Raw genomic sequence first — 17,941 nt, 5'->3', positions numbered from 1 at the left:
GATCACCCAAACAATGTGAAGAGATTTTATATGGTGTAAGCCCTTATAGTCCCTTATTTTATAGATTGAAGCGCTTTGATAATCCTATGGAAATGATTTTTATGGCCCATCAAATGGACGGTTTGGATCATCCTATGGGTAGACCGTACACTACTTTTGGAAAAAAACAAGGGATAAAAAATCTCGAAATATGTTGGGCCCACTGCAATTGTTGCAGACTTCAACGCTTTTTGATGTCTGGGAGGCGGAGGTGAAAAAATCATCTCCCTGTAAACGGCCGGCCACTGTTATTTTTGGGCAGCACGTGCATGAACGGCCGGCCACTATAAAAATTCTCGATATATGAACCCCCGGCCAAGAGTTTCAGACGCAATCTCGTCCTTTTTCGACTACCCATCTCTCTCTCTCTCTCTCCTCCGCATAACCCGACCTGACTCATTTTCTAAAATAAGCAAATAAAATATCTCCGTTTTCTGATTTTCCGTCTCTCTCTCCTTCTCCTTCCGCATTTTTCGGTCATTCGTGCGATTAAAGATCAACGGAGGAGAATAATCTGAAATAAAATGAGTTATATGATTTATGTGCATATCGTCCTTTGATTTTTAAGGGAGAGAGCGAGCGCTGATTTTGGAAAACCCTACCAGGTTTTGCTCTCGCTCTCTCAATTTCTCTTCTATTTTCTGCTCTCTTTCGCTAAATCTCTCATATTCTCTTTTGATTGTTTTTTTATATATTAATTTTGCAGGTGAGTAATTCTATTTATGTTTGTTGCTTTTTTAGTTTGCCGTAGATGAGACCGTTTCTTTTTTTTTTTCTTGGATTAGGGTTTTCTGCATGGTTTCTTTCTTGGATTAGGGTTTTTTTTGTTTTTGTTTTTTGCATGTGTTTGTGGTGGAGATAAGGTCTTCTTTTCCTTTTTAAGTTTGTTAGAGATTAGGGAATTATTTTGTTTTTAGATCATTTTGTTAGAAATTAGATAATTTTTTTTTGTGGAGTGGACATTGGATTGTTGGAGTAATCAATGTTTTTGTGGGGTTTTTTATGGTGGATTTACAGAAAGTAGTGGATTATTGATAGGAGGATTGTAAAGGAAATTTTCGTGAAGATGATCTTTTTCATTGGATTTTTTTTTTCGGAGAACTGGCGCTGTTTTAGTAGGATTTTTTTGGCTGATCATTGTTCTTGTTATGTTTGGGTTTGTAATTTTAAAAGTTGATTCTGTGATGTGTCAAATGAAGTTTTTTTAGTAGTGTGAGGTTTTGGGTTATTTTGTTAGTTTCCTTACTTTTAAATTTTAATGGTTGGATGTGGAAGGGATTCAGTAATTTGATATTTTTCTAGTTCTTCGTATCCTCACGAACGTCTGTTTTCACTGGTTTTGTTTTCTACTAGAATTGGAAGAGTTCATTTTCGGTTTCGGAAAAAAAAAAGGAGTGTTTTCGTGCAAGGTAAGTTTTGTGTTCTTATGGTAACTATTATATTTTCATTTTCGGCGGCTGAAAAAAGGGAGTGTTTTCGTGCAGCGTAATTTTTGTGTTGTTGTGATAACTATTAGATTTTTATTTTCGGCTCCCAATAGGTGTTTCTTTGAGCTGGATATTGACTTTGATTGGTCTGGGACCGCCCTATTTGGAAATTATGCCTCGCGCCATTTGTCAAGAGGTATAGTGGTTGCTTGTTGTAACTTTTGCTGTTTGTGATTTATTAGATCACATTATATGATGTGTTATTGTCCTTCTCTCCTACATTTTTCAATCGGTTATATTTGCTGATGTTTTCTGTTAGATGATATTATATTTCAACTGGTTAAATTGCTGATGTTTTCTGAGAGTTGCATATGAACATCTTGCTTTTAGAAAACATGTCATTCTACTTTGTTGTCATCTTGGTGCTTGAGGTTTTCTTTTCGGTATACGGTATATTTTGATTGCCGGCCCCACACATTTGATTTAAAGCTCTTGTGATATTGTGAAGATTTTCATGTCTCGTTCTTAGTGTCTTCCTCTTCGATGTCTTCTTCTTCATCATCTTTTTCTTTGCCTAGTGATCCTTTGAGATCATTTCCTGATATATATAGTCAAGGTCAGTCAAATTTGTTGTTACTGCGGAAGAAGGCTTGAGTACATTGATGCACCTGCGGCATTGGAAAATGGTTGCATATTAAATGTGAGGATACACGCAAAGCATAAAAAGCTCTTGAACCATAATCATTGGAGATTTCCTTCCTAGACTTCAAAAGTCTTCTGCCGATATGCCTTTTCATGACCGCAATGACATTGGTAGACAATAGATGCTTCTCAAGGTGTGGGGAGGGGATATCTGTTGCAATTAGTTCTTTACTGCAAGGGAAGTTGCAATATTCGAGTACAAATTTTTCCACCTGTTAGAATATGTGAGATCTCACCATTGAATTGAGTTGAGATTCACAGTTGGATCATCTTGGTGATAGATCAAGTTTGTTAAATGGGGCAACTAGATAGATTAGGCAAGTGGATTAGACGTAACAAAGAGAGATTAGGAAAGTAGATTGGATTAGCATTTTCTCTTTCCATAATTATCTTGATTTCATTCTAAGTTTTATCATGTAAGTGCTCTATATAAGCACACTTTGAGATTAATTGTAATCAAGAAGAGATCATTGAAGTTATTCTAAAATTCTTCATGGTATCAGAGCCATCGACCCTGCCCTTGATCACAACTCTAGAAGCGGCCTTCTCTGGCGGGCGGCCAAACTAGATGTCTGCCCGGCCACGCCTCGCTCCCACCGCTCCAACATTCTCTATTGAGTATTTTGTGTTCCAGTTTGTAGTAAATCTACTCCGTCCGCTGCACTGCCCATTCCAAAACCGCTCTTCACAGCCGCCCACTTTTACTCTTACACCTCTTTCTCTGGAGAAGTTTATGTCGTAGGATAGAAATCCCGGATCCGTTTTTATCTCATATGATGTTTCTTGTCATCTTGTACATCCACGTGATGTTGTATGTGCATCCAATGCATCCAGGCAAGGTCTATCATGTACATCAGTACATCCAATGCCAACATGTACATCCATGTGATATGAGTTTTATTCCTTGCCTTTAATGGAGCAGGCAAAGTCTCCCTTGCTGTAATTTCTGCAGTGGATATTTTGAGAATAGAAAAGCATTAATGATGAATAGTTGTGGAGGCACCCTCTATTGGCCTTTTCTTGAATTCTCAAGTCCAAAATTTGGTAACAGCACCCCTATCCATTTTACCTATTCCAGGCATTCTTGCTTGCCTTCCCGTCCTTCATCTTTATGAAAATGCCCACTCACCCCATTTTCCATCTTTACATAAATATCTTAACCCCAAATTTGATATCACCACTCCCCAGACCAAAAAAACGAAGGAAGAAATCCTTGCACGGTCAAAATCGAGACTCTAATCACATTTTCAAGATTGCCAATATTTGCTGTCGCCATCTTGCCCATTCCGGCATTGGTCCATAGAGACTTATAATTTGGCTGACAATTTGAATTTCTTGTTGACACACGTGTCGTGTCGTGTCGGACACGACATCCGTGTTCACACATGTCGACACTCCTTTAGACACTTTTAAATGTACTGCTTAAGTTTTAGTAACTTTATATGTATGCAAGTTTTAGTAACTTTATATGTATGCACGTGTATGAGTGTGCCACTATTTCTAGATTTTTAAAGGTTTCCGAGTCAGATACCTCATATCCGTGTCAAAACTCGGCACACGAATCCGTATCCACTAATTATGATTATATGTACTTTCTATTATAGCCGTGTCCCCGTTTCTAAATTTTGGGAGTTTGCCGTGTCCGACACTCCATGTCCGTGTTGACACTCGACACTCGTGTCCTTGTCCACAAATCATAGACCCATTCTTACTTGCCCATCAAGGCTTGAGTATTATCTAGTCCATTGAGACTATGATTTGTGATCCATTGGCTTTTATAAGCCCTCTTCGCAGCACATCTTACGAGCGGCACCTTCTTTGGCAGTCACTTGTCTTCAGCATCTTAGCAACAAGTATCAATCACTGGGCATTGTTCGACAATGTGCATCAAGCAAGCGAATTTTTATTATTGGGAATATTTTATTGTAATTTTTTGGGGAATTTTTTATTGTAATAAAATGTATGTCGATTTTTCAATCCACATAAGTTTGAGGGGGCATATTAGAATATGTGAGATCTCACTGTTGAATTGAGTTGAGATTAGCCGTTGGATCATCTCGGTGATAGACCAAGTAAGTTGGTTAAATGGGGCAACTAGATAGATTAGGCAAGTGGATTAGAAGATGTAACAAAGAGAGATTAGGAAAGTAGATTGGATTAGCATTTTCTCTTTCCATAATTATCTTGATTTCATTCTAAGTTTATCATGTAAGTGCTCTATATAAGCACACTTTGAGATTGATTGTAATCAAGAAAAGATTAGTAAAGTTATTCTAAAATTCTTCACCACCCTTAAACCACCGAGAAAAGCATTCCAGATGTCAATCTATAGTTCTTGGCAGGGCAAGATTCAGATGTGAGAGCTTAAACTAATATGTCTCAACTAACAACCTGGTAAGTTTGAATCAGAAATGCCTCCAGCAATTAATCCAGGGGTGGAGCAGAAATAGAAGAGGGCGTGATCTCATTGTAGCAAGAACATATCAAAAGTCATGATGGAAATCACTTCTACTTCAAAGGTTTATTATTCCCTGTTACATCTGCCATGTTGTTTGATCACAACTCATTGAGTGGAAGAGGGCATGATCTCATTGTAGTAAGAACAGATCAAAAGTCATGATGGAAATCACATCTACTTCAAAGGTTTATCATTCCCTATTACATCGGCCAAGTTTTGTTTTATCACAACACATTGAGTAAAGGCTATGATTTGGCTGACACTTTGAATTTATTGTTGACACACGTGTCATGTAATCACACTTTGAATTTATTGATGACACACGTGTCATCTATATAAGCACACTTTGAGATTGATTGTAATCAAGAAAAGATTAGTAAAGTTATTCTAAAATTCTTCACCACCCTTAAACCACCGAGAAAAGCATTCCAGATGTCAATCTATAGTTCTTGACAGGGCAAGATTCAGATGTGAGAGCTTAAACTAATATGTCTCAACTAACAACCTGGTAAGTTTGAATCAGAAATGCCTCCAGCAATTAATCCAGGGGTGGAGCAGAAATAGAAGAGGGCGTGATCTCATTGTAGCAAGAACATATCAAAAGTCATGATGGAAATCACTTCTACTTCAAAGGTTTATTATTCCCTGTTACATCTGCCATGTTGTTTGATCACAACTCATTGAGTGGAAGAGGGCATGATCTCATTGTAGTAAGAACAGATCAAAAGTCATGATGGAAATCACATCTACTTCAAAGGTTTATCATTCCCTATTACATCGGCCAAGTTTTGTTTTATCACAACACATTGAGTAAAGGCTATGATTTGGCTGACACTTTGAATTTATTGTTGACACACGTGTCATGTCGTGTCCCACACGGCACCCATGTCCACACATGTCAACACTCATTTCGACACTTTAAATGTTTGCAAGAAGTGTAGGTAACTTTATATGTATGTACGCGCCACTATTTCTAGATTTTTAGGGATTAGCCATGTCAGACACCTCATATTCGTGTCGAAACTCAGCACACAAATCTATATACACAAATCAAGACCATATGTACTTTCTATTTCAGCCGTGTCCCCGTTTCTAAATTTTGGGGGTTTGCCGTGTCCGACACTCTGTGTCCGTGTTGACCCACGACACTCGTGTCCATGTCCACAAATCATAGAGTAAAGGAATTAAAAGGCTCCAATCTACCTTCAGTCGCAAGAGATTTCCTATTCAAGTTTCAATTTCTCAATATTTCAGAGGCAACTACTGCAATCATATATGGGATGTTCTTCGAATCGTTGCCACTGAGAATAATTCTGATCCTCTCAACTATTGGTGAATATGTAACAAAGTAAAACTGCTGCAATGACCATTCAAAAAAAAAAAAAAGGTAAAACTGCTGCAAAATATCAATCATGTTGAAGAAAGAAACCTAAAAGATTAACTTGGCAAGAAATGATGACTAATAACCGTACTATGTCCTTATTCTGTCACTTACTCTATCCAACCGCGTTAAGAAGACTCAATGAGCTCTCATTTATAATGGGTATGTAGTTAGTGTCATGATAAAGTATGTTTCATCATTTCCCAAGATGAATTTAGCCCAAGTCCATGCTCATTTAGGCTTTCAGACACATGTCATAAATCTGACTCTCTATACTTACGTATGCGTTGAAAGACATTTATTTTTCAAGTGTGGCGCACAGCTTCTACATTGTAGCATCTCCCATCCAGGTATTTATAGCCATGGACCACATCCAAGCTTTACCACGGTTTGCATTATCAATTTTGTGACATGTCTAGTTAAATCGTAATTTGTCTCATCACACTCTTAAAATGTCTTACATTAAAAATCTTACTAAAACACCTTTCTAACCATTGTAATAATAACTTCAATTTTGAGCAGTTGAGCAAACTTAACCGATATAACCTTCATGACGGATTCAAGTAAAATCTTGGAAGGCTAGTTTTATTTTATTCTGGCGATTCTCTGTTCAATTAGTTTTCTTTGGCATACTATTAATTCTTATCATTTGGTTTCATGCATGCTTGTTCTAATTAAGGAGGCTCAATTAAAGGTCAGAACGTACATAGGTTTACCATTTATGAATTAAATTCTCTGTGCTTCAATGTAAAATCTCTGCTTTGATGACAAAACTGTGGAAAAATATATGCCTTCTTTATTGTGAATGATTATATGTCAAGTGCCTTTTCCTGTTGATATGTAATTAATTTGTGGTTCTTTTTACTTGGCATGTTGCTTCCAGAAATTAGAGTTTGACTATATTTTCCCTTGTTTGTATAGTCTGTGATACATATAAGTTTCTGTTACTCATTTGAATGCTGAAATGGACAGGCACAACAAAAGATGCAGTGTGCTTTGAAGAGAACCAGTAGCAACATTGAAAAGGTTGTGGATGGGGGAGGTTGTAATCTATCAAAAAAATCTTTAGAGGGGAATAATTGCAAATTTTATTCAAAGGTAGCCTTCTGTCTCAGCACCAACAACTAAAATTCCCTCTTTTTGAATAAAATAATATAGACTATATATGGTTTGTTGACGATGAATGTGCATTTCTTTCCCCAGCAGGAACCTGAAGTATCTGCTCTCATTTTGAGGAATTCTGATCAAAGGTACTGTGGGTAGTTCGATTGGTGTGATTCTTTATATATGATAGATACTTCCGGTCTTGTTGCGCAGTTTGAATGGCTTAGGCGACTTTCCCTTTTTGCTTGGGCCACTTCCTGTGCAGCTGATAGCTTTTGATTTTTTTGTTCTCTAACAATGATTGATTTTGGATCCTATTCCTTAGAAGAACAGAGCATGTTGTGTCTGAATTATGACCCCATTCAACAGCTGATATTTCTATTCTTCTGCTTTCTTTTGATACTGCTTTTTGTAGATCTTGTACAACCCCCCCCCCCCCCCCCCCCCCCCACACACACACACCCTTTATCATGTCTGAGTTGGTTGATGCTGTACCATTCTGAAAAAAAATACAAGGGATTGAAATTTCGGTTTCGACCTCAGCCGAAATCAAAATTTCCACTGAAATTTCGGTCAATATTTTAAATTTCGGTCCCGATTGAAATCAGAAATTTTGGCCGAAATTTATAACCACGTTCAGTTGTTTTGGATCTTTAGGCACTTAGTATTCTTTATGGGGGCACATACTGGAGGCAATCTGATTATCCAGGTGCTTTGTTTTCAAATGTTACAAAGAGATAGATTAATACATTGTAATTTGTCTGTCCTCTCTTATTAATTTCTCAGGTGCTTTGTTTTCACATTGGTTGCCATTGATGAACGCTGGAAATTTCTCGCACCCTTTGTCCTGCCTTTGCAACAGACAGATCAGGCAAACCGTTTGGGATCTAGTCCTCATATAAAAATGGATGGTCTTGAGCCAGCTTCTTTATCGCCAGTTATTTCTTTTCCGGTTGATCTGCAAGTGGGACAGAGGGGTCGTCTTTCTCCTGGTTATACATGTTCTGCAAAGTCATTTACAGGCACCAGTTCATCTGGGGACAATGTTTCATGGCAATCTCGAAACAGAGGTTTATTAAATAAAAGAACTAAAGCTTCTAAGGTTTCTACCAACTCTAGTCAGCAGAATTATAATACATCTAATGATTTGTCTGTTTCGGCCTATGGTGGTTCCAAAACTACTGGTTCAACTGAAGTAGTAGTCAAGGACATTCCCAAAACAGGGAAGTCTGCTAAAAAAAATTCAAGAAAAAAGGCCAAAAAGAAGGGAAAACGTCACAAAAAACCTTCTTCTTCTGGGGATTGCCATATTTCGGAGAATAAGTTGTCTGGGAACACAACATCTGGTGTGCCACTGCCAGAGGCTTTCGTGGAAAAAGCTGATAACAAGGACAATGGTAATGACATTATGAATCTTTCTCCAACACCAACAACACCCACACCTTACAGTGCAGAGGCTGATGAGTTGGAAACAACAACCGATTTTTCTTGTGAAGACTTGTTTAATACGGGAAATGTGGTTCAGACACCAGATATAAATCTATCTAATTTTGACAGGGAAGCTGTTGATACACATCCAAACCCTAGCAGCAATTGCGATGACTTCTCATCCAGATTTTGCTCTGATGAAGATAGTGTTCCTATGTTAGATTCATTTTCTGATGGTGATAACAGTGGCAATAGCAGTAATGGTAGTCATAATGTAGACATCCAACCATCCATCACACTCCAATCCGGAATTAATCATTCAGACACTAGTATAGTTTTAGATTATTTTTCTCTTGGGACTGCATGTGATTCAAGTAATGAAATGGCTAGTTGCTGTTGTGTTGGTAGTGATTATCCGTCTGAGGTTCTTGATGGTAATACTGATGGAAGAAAATGCAGTAAGGACTGTAGTAACAGTGATGTTAATTCTTTCATAATTGTCAAGAGAGGTAGGAAAGGTAGGAAATTCCCTGCAAGTTCAAATGGGGCCCACAGGCTTGGTGGTGGTGTTGTAAATATACGTGGTCCTCCAGGAAGGGAGAACAACCATTCTGTATGGCAAAGGGTCCAAAAGAATGATGTAGACGAGTGCATTTATGAGCCAAGGAACATGAGTTCATATGTGCCCAAAAGGGGTTCAAGTGTTGTTGTTTCAGATGTAGTTTTATCAAAAACAAAGGATGCCTACTCCAGAAATAGAATCTCTGAAAATTTGAAAAGAAAACCCAGTTCAAGTTCAAAGGAAGAACATAACCACAATTCCAGGAAGGGGCCTCATACTAATAAAACCACCTCAATTAGGCCTACTAAGATGAATGTGCAACAGAAGGAAGCATCCAAAATCCCACTGCCAGTTAGTTTTCATAAAAGCTTTGGTACTGGCTCAAGATCACCTAGTTTCACTGATTGTGGAAGATTGGGTGTTTCCCTAACTAACAGAGTTGACTGCTGCCCTTCAGAACCACTTCAGAACTCAGAATCTCGATTTAAAGAGTCGAATCCACCTGAAAATGTGTGTACTGTGCAAAATCAGGGCAACCCGTTGTCTGGAACATCTGATTCACCTGATAAAAAACATTTGGTTGAATTAAGTTCTGATAGTAGAACCAAGATTTACAAGGATTTACCTACAGATTTTCAACTTCCAACAGGCAGTGAAGGTAATGGAACTGCAAAATTAGAAACTGTAGTTCCTCAATCTGAATATAGCAAGCAGGACCATAATACTGGATCCATATTGCAGAAGTGGATTCCCGTTGGGAGAAAAGATGCAGAACTGTTGGACCCACACTGCCTTGACAGCTTATTGACCTCAAATTTGGGTGAATCAGTTGATGACAGGTGGAACTTGAAGAGTATTGAAGACGAGCTTGTCCCTTCGGGCAATGCTCGTGTGACATGCTTGAGCCCACGTGAGGTGGAGAACAATATGTTGACATATCAAGCATGCACCATAAACAAAGTGCACAGTACTATGGGTGCTTTATCTAATTGCCCCTTGACTCCCAAAGCCGAAGAGCAGTGCACTTCTGTACTCAAAACTGATGTAAATAGGATATCAGAAGTTCTAAATGATGCCCATAGATTGCAAATTGAATCTGAAGGTGTTCAATTGGCAACGGGTAGTCCCCTTGCTGAGTTTGAGAGATTTCTTCATTCCGCTTCTCCCGTTCTTGGCCAAAAACACAGTGTTCAAATTTGCAAGAGTTGCTCAAGGGATCAGCGTATAGGTGATTCTCTGTGCAGACACCAGATACCAAATATTTCTCTTGGAAGCCTTTGGCAGTGGTATGAACGACCTGGGAGCTATGGTTTGGAAGTAAAAGCTGAGGATTTTCAGAATTCGAACAAATTGAGTGGTCATTCTGAGTTCCGTGCTTATTTTGTTCCCTTTCTGTCGGCTTTGCAGTTGTTTGCCAAATCCAAGTGTTCCATATGTATGAGCAGCACCTTGCCTAATGCTAGGAAAACTTGTGACGTGGATAAAGCGCCAGAAAATTCATCTCATTTCACCGATTCGATTTTCTCAATTCTGCTGCCCCGTCCTCACAGAGAAGAGAATGACAGCTTGTCACTACCGGTGAATTCTTTTTGTGCTTTAGATTCATTTTCTGCATCCGGGCAAAATGATTTTTGCAACCACTCAGCCAATAGCGCATACCCTGGGGATTCAGAGCTCCTTTTTGAATATTTTGAATCTGAGCAACCTCAGCTGCGCCTGCCATTGTTTGATAAGTAAGTCCATATTGTCCTGTTTATTCATTTATTTAATTTTTGGTAAATGGTGACCCGTTTAGAAGCAGCCCTAGCCAGGCAGTTTGACCTTTCATAAGCAGCAGATATATGATGAATGCCATCGAATATTTTCTCCATAAGGTCACTCAGGCTTGAGTAGATGGTCTGCCTCCAAATTATTTGTCCGTCACAGTAACTCCACATTCTTGGAAATATTGTTATCTTTTTATGTATTTATACATATTAGTGCGTCTCCACTCTCTGAGATTTTTTTAAGTAAAAACCTCATATCCGAGGGAAAAAAAAATCTCATCTTCCAGTGGTTTCCTGCTTCCGTTGGTAATTGAAGATGGATCTGAATTCGCCATCAACTTGGAGCTCAGGCCCTGTCAGATTCTTGGCTGAATCTAGCCGCATGAACTTGGATCCCCAGATCATTCAGAAGCCTGGAGAATCTGAGTATCGGATATGGATACTCGGATAAGGATAAGGGATACACCTCGGATGCTCCTAATCCATATCTTATTTTACTTCTCTTCGCTTGTTGATTTAGACATGGCCAATAGTACCCATACTGTATCCTCTAATTCTTGCTAATGCTCCACTTCAGATCCATCTGCCCTTTTTTTAGAAAAGAAGAGCGATGAACTGTGCCTTTTTTAGTCCCATAATGGCGGACTATACTGGTTTTCCACCTAAAAGAATTATGCTCCATTAGCAATGAGTGGATGACTAAGCAATCTTATCAGTTGGGCTGTAATCACCTGTCATTAAGGTTGACACTATTATCTTTATAGAAAACTAAATTAAAACTAATTCAGTTCACCCTTTGTAAGGAAAAAAAACTAATCTAGTTCAAACTACTCTTGCTTTATTTGCATTGTAGAATGTTAGTGCTTATTTCTCTTTTTGATAGGTAATGATATATCACTATTACACCATTAAAAAAATGATATATCACTATTACTTATGCCTGATTAGATGAGTTCAAATCCTTGTCATATCGTATCCTGGCGGCACCGGCATCCCATGATTTTGGGGTTTAGGGTATCTCCATACCCATATCCTTTATTGCATCGGACACCCATGTCGAGGTAACAGTGTCTATGACAGCTTTCTGAACCAGTTGAAAACCAGCTATTTTCATTTAACGGAAATGTTTTTTTTTTAGCAGACAAACAGAAATGTTTTTTGAGCTTCATAATAAGCAATTCTACCATGCTCACTTGAAAATATGCAAATTTCTAGAATATTGAACTTGGTAAAGGCTGAGCTATATATTTATGAAAACCTAGTTAAGGATCAACTTGGTTATTAATAATATCTGAGTGTGAGACTAGTTTTGAAGATTACATGAAGAAGAATGAAAAACAGAACCTGTGAGTTTTCTTAATCAGATTAACAGTAAATATTGTACTTATATGGTAGAACCTCCTTATATCTTTCTTTCGTCCATGATTATAAATGAAAGAAACCACTTTATGCAATATACCAGTATGAATTGGTTTAAGGTTTATGCCTAAAAGAAAAATTATTTTGGAAGGCTACATGAGAACGGGGAACGATAAACTGAAGATGAAAAGTCAGTGATTGAAAAGTTCATAAAATGATAAAAGTTTTGATAGGAAAAAAGTGAGAATGTTTAGGACCCATTGCCACCTACCGATGGATATTTATTAATAAACCATAATTTTCCAAATGTATATGATGAGTCTGCCAGCAAAAGTGGGTGGGGACTGTAGGTTTTCAATTCCTATTTTCCTATGAAGCGGCTTCTTTTGGAGTTTAGAGCTAGGCTTCCTCTTCAGTTTATGTTGTTTATGATTTTGGCTTCGATGATCCCTGTGAAATTAGTCCTGAAGACCTGAAAACTTAGCTGGCCTAGAGATGTTTCCATGTTTTGTTTTTCGCATGATTTTGATATTTCTTTTGCCTTGTAATCAGGATAAATGAACTCATTAGAGGCCATGTAACTTCAAATTGCCAAGTATTTGGAGATCCGTTGCAGCTAGATTGCTTGCACCTGAATGATCTCCACCCCTCATCCTGGTCAGTACTAAATTTTCAAACCTTTGCTTGCATTTATTTGCAGTTGGAACTTGAAAATTGATGCTAAGTGCCTAAATTCTTTTCATTGTGTGAAACCTTTTTTCTTCCCTCGTGTTTTAGCTCCTACAATTCTGATGCTGTTGTCTTTCAGGTATTCTGTAGCATGGTATCCTATTTATCGAATACCGGATGGCAATTTTCGTGCTGCATTCTTGACTTACCACTCGCTTGGCCATTTTATTCGTAGAAGTGCCTCATTGGATTCTCTTGGTGGGGAAACTTGTATAGTTTCTCCAGTTGTGGGTCTGCAGAGTTACAATGCTCAGGTATTTGATAGTCATGTTAATGCTTATTATAATTACGTATTTGGATTGATCTAATTCCATTAGAAATTTAGAATTGAATTGGTCCTTGCTATCTGTGTGATGCCTTTATTCTCTTCCAATCATGTTTCCCAGGATCTGGCATGAGATACTGCTATTGCAGCCAAAAAAAAATTATTTGCATTTTTCTCGTATGAATCTTGTAAATTTTTTTTTTTGAATGGTGATTCCTTTAAACTTCTTAAGATATCATCATCTAAGGAAGGAGGGAAGCCTTTTGTTGTGTTGGTTTTGAACTCTTCTAAGGATGTTTTGCACCGGTGATCACGTTAAACTGTTTCACTGGCATTGAATGTACTCTGAGTCGAAAGGGTTCAGAACCTTTTGTATCATGTTTCGAGCATTGAATTTTGTCAGTTTTTAGGTTGGATATGGTCACTCAATTTAAACTTCTGTGACAAGAACACTTGGGCACTATTCGTTTGAAATTATGACCACTAATTGTAAGCCCCCAACCGATTATTGTTGTCACAATTACATTAATTTTGAGTCAAATATTCAGCTAGGGGGCATACAATCGGTGTCATAATCTCAAACGAACAGCCTTAACTGTTTAAAACTGTTTAAAAAGTTAATTGTAAACCCCCTGATCAGCATCTCCATTAGTGAGACATGCTTCATTTAATTTGCTTTTTTGTTTTTCTTGTGTATTTTAAACACGTCTAGTAAGTTTCCAATTACAATAAGACTGCACCAAGGATCAGCTCTAAGCCTTTATTTTTGTACGCTAGTTATGGATGAACTTACTGAGGGTATCCAGGATGAGGTGCCGCCGTGTATGTTATTTGCATATGACATAGTATTACTTGAAGAAACCAAAGCAGAAGTTAATGCTAAGTTAGAGTCATGGAGAGCTACTTTGGAATCCAAAAGGTTTTAGACCGAGTACGACTAAGATAGAGTATATGGAGTGCAACTTTAGTAATGTAAGGAGGCGGGGCGAGGATGTAGTAAATATGACTGGACAGGAGGTACCTAAGAGGGATATCTTTCGTTATCTTGGTTCAATCCTATATAAGGAAAGATTCAAGAGGATGTTAACCATATAATAAGAGCAGGTTTGTTGAAGTGGAAGCATGCTTCAGGAGTTCTTTGCAACCGTAAAATACCTACCAAGTTGAAGGGAAAGTTTTATCAGACAGCTGTGAGGCCAGCCGTGCTTTATAGCTCAAAAGTGTTGGGCCACCAAGAAGCTGCATGTGCATAAGATGAGTGGAGCGGAGATGCGAATGCTTAGATGGATGTGCGGCCACACAAGGTTAGGTAGAATTAAAAATGAAGACATCCGTAAAAAGGTGGGGGTGACGCCAATTGAGGAGAAGATGAGAGAGCACCACTTAAGATGGTTTGGGCATATCCAACGTAGGCCTTTGGATGCTCCAACGAGAAAAGTGACTCGTGCCAAGTTGATAGAGTAAAAAGAGGAAGGGGCGGACCGAAAAGAACTTGGGTAGAAACAGTGAGGAAAGACTTGATGGTTAGGAACATAACAGAGAACATGACCTTGGACATGAGAGAATGGAAGAAAATGATCCATGTAGACGAACCCAACTTGTGTCAGGATTAGACTTAGTCAATTTGAGCCGGGTAGATTCTTTCACCTTCTTCATGACAATTTTCTATAAGGATTCATTAGCCGACCCCAACTAATTTGGGACAGAGGCTTAGTTGAGTTGTGTATTTTAAACACATTATTTCATAATGCTATGTTTTGTGATTACACCAATGTTATTCCTTTGCATATACTGTCTCGACTTGCGTAGACTCTGTTTCCAAGATGCATAACTCAAAACTTTTCCAATATTGTCCCAACCATCCCACCTTTTTTAAAGAGGTTAACACATTCCTTAAAGTTAATGCAGGCTAATCTCATGTGCATGCTCTCTTTCATGATGGCAATGCTCTGTTGTCAGCTAGGAAGCACGGGTACTCTCCTGGGGCTCCCGTACCTGTACCCGACACGTATTGGGTTCAGGTACGCCCTGGGTACGTCTTGGTACGTACCCACATTTTGGAAGAAAAGAAAACCCAAATTTGGTTGTTGGGTGCATGTCGGGTGCGCACCCACACGTACCTGGCACATCCTGCTTCTCTCAGCTGGTGTAAATCCTTCCTGCTTCTTCCTCTCCTCCCCTGTACTTAGTATTTACATTGTAAACCATTTAAGTAAATGTCTATTTACTTAAGATTTACATGTAAATAACGAAATACCCCCAATTTGAAAATAGTTTCAAGACCCAAATCTAAAAGGAAAAAAGTCAACTCTCTTGTTCTAGTACAAAATTCGAAGAAAAAGGGTTGGGTCAAAATTTTAACTTTCGTAACTTCTTAACGGTGGGGTATTTTTCAAATTTTAAAATTCATAAATCTATCATGTCCAAACATTATTAAATCCCAAAATCCGGTATAAAAAATCTTATAATTTGGTCTCTAAAAATTATTCATCTTGTCAGGCACTGGTCATCACACTGGCGAGAGACTTTTTTTCTAATGAATGTATTGATGCCTCATGTTATAAAATATGGAACTTAATCACTTATGAAATGAAGAGTAATATGTGATGTTATTGTTATTTGATTGCTGTCCAATTATTTTTTTATCTTTTATAAATATATAATAAAATTTTAAAATATATTATTATATTCGGCGTAACCGAACGTATCCGCACCCGTTTTTTTTTGGAAAATCACGTACCCACGTACACGTGTCGTGTCGTACCCGCACCCCGTACCCGTACCCATGCTTCATAGGTTGTCAGCAATGCTGTGTATGTCTTGATTTTTGGCCAATGGAGAGGTTCTTTTGTTGAATCTTAGCATGTTTTGTCACAAAATTTACTGATCACTGGAAAAAAACGGGCCATCATATTTTTTCCGGGTAAAAAAAATTACATCTGCCAATCTGACATATGGGATGGGATGGGATGTATTCATGCAGGGGGAATGCTGGTTTCGACCAAGGAACTCCACTATGATCCAGACAAAAGGAAACCCTCATTTCAACACTTCAGAAATACTGAAAGAGCGGTTGAGGACACTTGAGCAGACAGCCTCTGTAATGGCAAGAGCCACTGTTCGTAAGGGTGATGAAATTCTCTCGAACAGGCAATCCGATTACGAGTTCTTCCTCTCCCGAAGACGGTAGCTCATCTTTCCTTTTTTTCCTTGGATTTGCTCTGCGACTTGGGATTATCTGCATTCTTTTTCAATAAATGCAGAGTACATTAGAAATAGCCAACTTCATTATCTCAAAGCAAAGAATCTAACCTGGTACACCCTTCCTGCCCTTCCTGTAATTTCTGTATATGGAATTGCTTTTAACTTTTCCCTTTTGTGCCAAACTTTGAGGATGCTTTTTTAATTAATCCAGCCCTCATCAAACTCTGTCTCTGTAACTATATGTTCATCCCTACAAGTTATATTTCTTGGTATTGGGTTAATATGCCTTTAACCAGTTATCTGTTGATGGCTAAAGAGGAATGCTTCAGTAAGGCCATGTTTGGCAACCATGAATTTATTTTTCAATGAAATATTAGTTTATCAGGTGGTGAGGGAGGGCTAAGGAGGGTGGGTGATGAAGAACTTGAGATCACATGACTGTGGACAGGGTAAGAAGTGGCTAAAAAGCCGGGGAAAATGAACGGAAATGATATGAGCACAACCATGTTTTGATAATTTCAGTAACTCATCTCGTCTCTCATTATTTGAAGAGCTGTCAAAGGTTATAAAGTTCCCAAAAAGCTTTCACAAGCCAATTAAAAAGGAAAAGACAAGTGAAGTTTGTGCAATTATTAAAGCATGGTGGTGCCAATATCATTAGCCAAAATAAATTGTTTTCTTATTAGAGTTTTTCTTTTCCTTGTTTTTAAGCCTTTTCTCACCCACTCCTAACTCATGTCCTCTCCAGTCTCTCCTCCGACCTTCCCATTCCCATAAAGCTTTAAGGGCCAATTAGAAAAGAAAAGACAAGGTGACTTCGTCTCGTTATAAATACATGGTAGTGCAAATATCAGCAGCCTATACTAGTGTTAGCCTATATTATTTAGAACCTTATAAATGATAGGATATCTTAAAGCAATGAAAATGAAAGCTTGGGCTGTCATGTGCACAAGCCCCTTGATTATTTAAAACCTTTGTAGATGTATGTCTCTTTCTTCTTATTACATACTTTATGTAAAAAAAGCTTATTTAAAACTTTCTGAATGTACATTTCTACACACCCGGCCACACCCATATATTCATATAAATACCTTGGATAACATGCGATTAAATTAAACAAATTTATATTTGGGCGAAGGTTTTTTCGGCCCCTAGTAGGATTATGCGCCCCCCTGTTACATTTTATTAAAAACCATATTGTATGTGATTTCAATACGTTTAAATAAAAAAAGAAAAAAATACTTTTAAATAAAAAGAAAAAAAAGGGCATTAGGCTCATGGATGGCACATGTATGTGGTCAAATTGGCAATTACAAGTCTAGCCATTGAAATTGGTCTCACCGTGGTTGGATGATCCTAAAACCTTGATCAAAATACAAAAGTGCTAAATGGAGAAAGGAGTGTGATTACTAAGATAAGGGTGCCCATATATCAATTTCAATAAAACAAAAACGGCAGTGATAAATCGACTCCCAAATATCTTAAATCGACCCCATGTGGCTCTCTCTCTCTAACCC

General features: G+C 38.1%; 1 protein-coding gene across 5 annotated transcripts; it reads left to right on the top strand.

Moving 5' to 3' along the window:
• The first annotated feature begins 225 nt into the window (after positions 1 to 225).
• Positions 226 to 16,705, top strand: LOC143886841 (uncharacterized). 5 transcript variants are annotated; one of them, XM_077390989.1, is made up of 10 exons: positions 226 to 644; positions 1,393 to 1,448; positions 1,580 to 1,662; positions 6,980 to 7,105; positions 7,214 to 7,257; positions 7,898 to 10,834; positions 12,779 to 12,883; positions 13,035 to 13,209; positions 16,204 to 16,406; positions 16,484 to 16,705. In XM_077390989.1, exons 3-10 carry the CDS (start codon positions 1,639 to 1,641, stop codon positions 16,491 to 16,493), a joined length of 3,624 nt encoding a protein of 1,207 aa, XP_077247104.1. In that variant the 5' UTR covers positions 226 to 644; positions 1,393 to 1,448; positions 1,580 to 1,638; the 3' UTR covers positions 16,494 to 16,705. The 5 variants fall into 5 exon arrangements, with proteins under 5 accessions (XP_077247104.1, XP_077247101.1, XP_077247103.1 ...); XM_077390986.1 differs by having other exon boundaries at positions 7,211 to 7,257; XM_077390987.1 differs by lacking the exon at positions 226 to 644 and adding an exon at positions 675 to 745 and having other exon boundaries at positions 7,211 to 7,257.
• Positions 16,706 to 17,941: the final 1,236 nt, after the last annotated feature.

This window comes from Tasmannia lanceolata, unplaced genomic scaffold (assembly GCF_043159265.1).
Source record: "Tasmannia lanceolata isolate RefF3 unplaced genomic scaffold, GAP_Taslan_0.1 ptg000011l, whole genome shotgun sequence".
NCBI lineage: Eukaryota > Viridiplantae > Streptophyta > Magnoliopsida > Canellales > Winteraceae > Tasmannia > Tasmannia lanceolata.
The sequence above is the reverse complement of the archived record's forward strand: the minus strand, read 5'-3'. Positions and strand labels throughout refer to the sequence as shown.

Bases quoted from the DNA above. Each gene is read 5' to 3' on its own strand.
- LOC143886841 (XM_077390988.1), top strand. From the start codon at position 1,639: ATGCCTCGCGCCATTTGTCAAGAG. The intron at 1,663-6,979 runs GTATAGTGGTTG...TGAAATGGACAG, and splicing joins CTCGCGCCATTTGTCAAGAG to GCACAACAAAAGATGCAGTG. The intron at 13,210-16,203 runs GTATTTGATAGT...GTATTCATGCAG, and splicing joins TGCAGAGTTACAATGCTCAG to GGGGAATGCTGGTTTCGACC.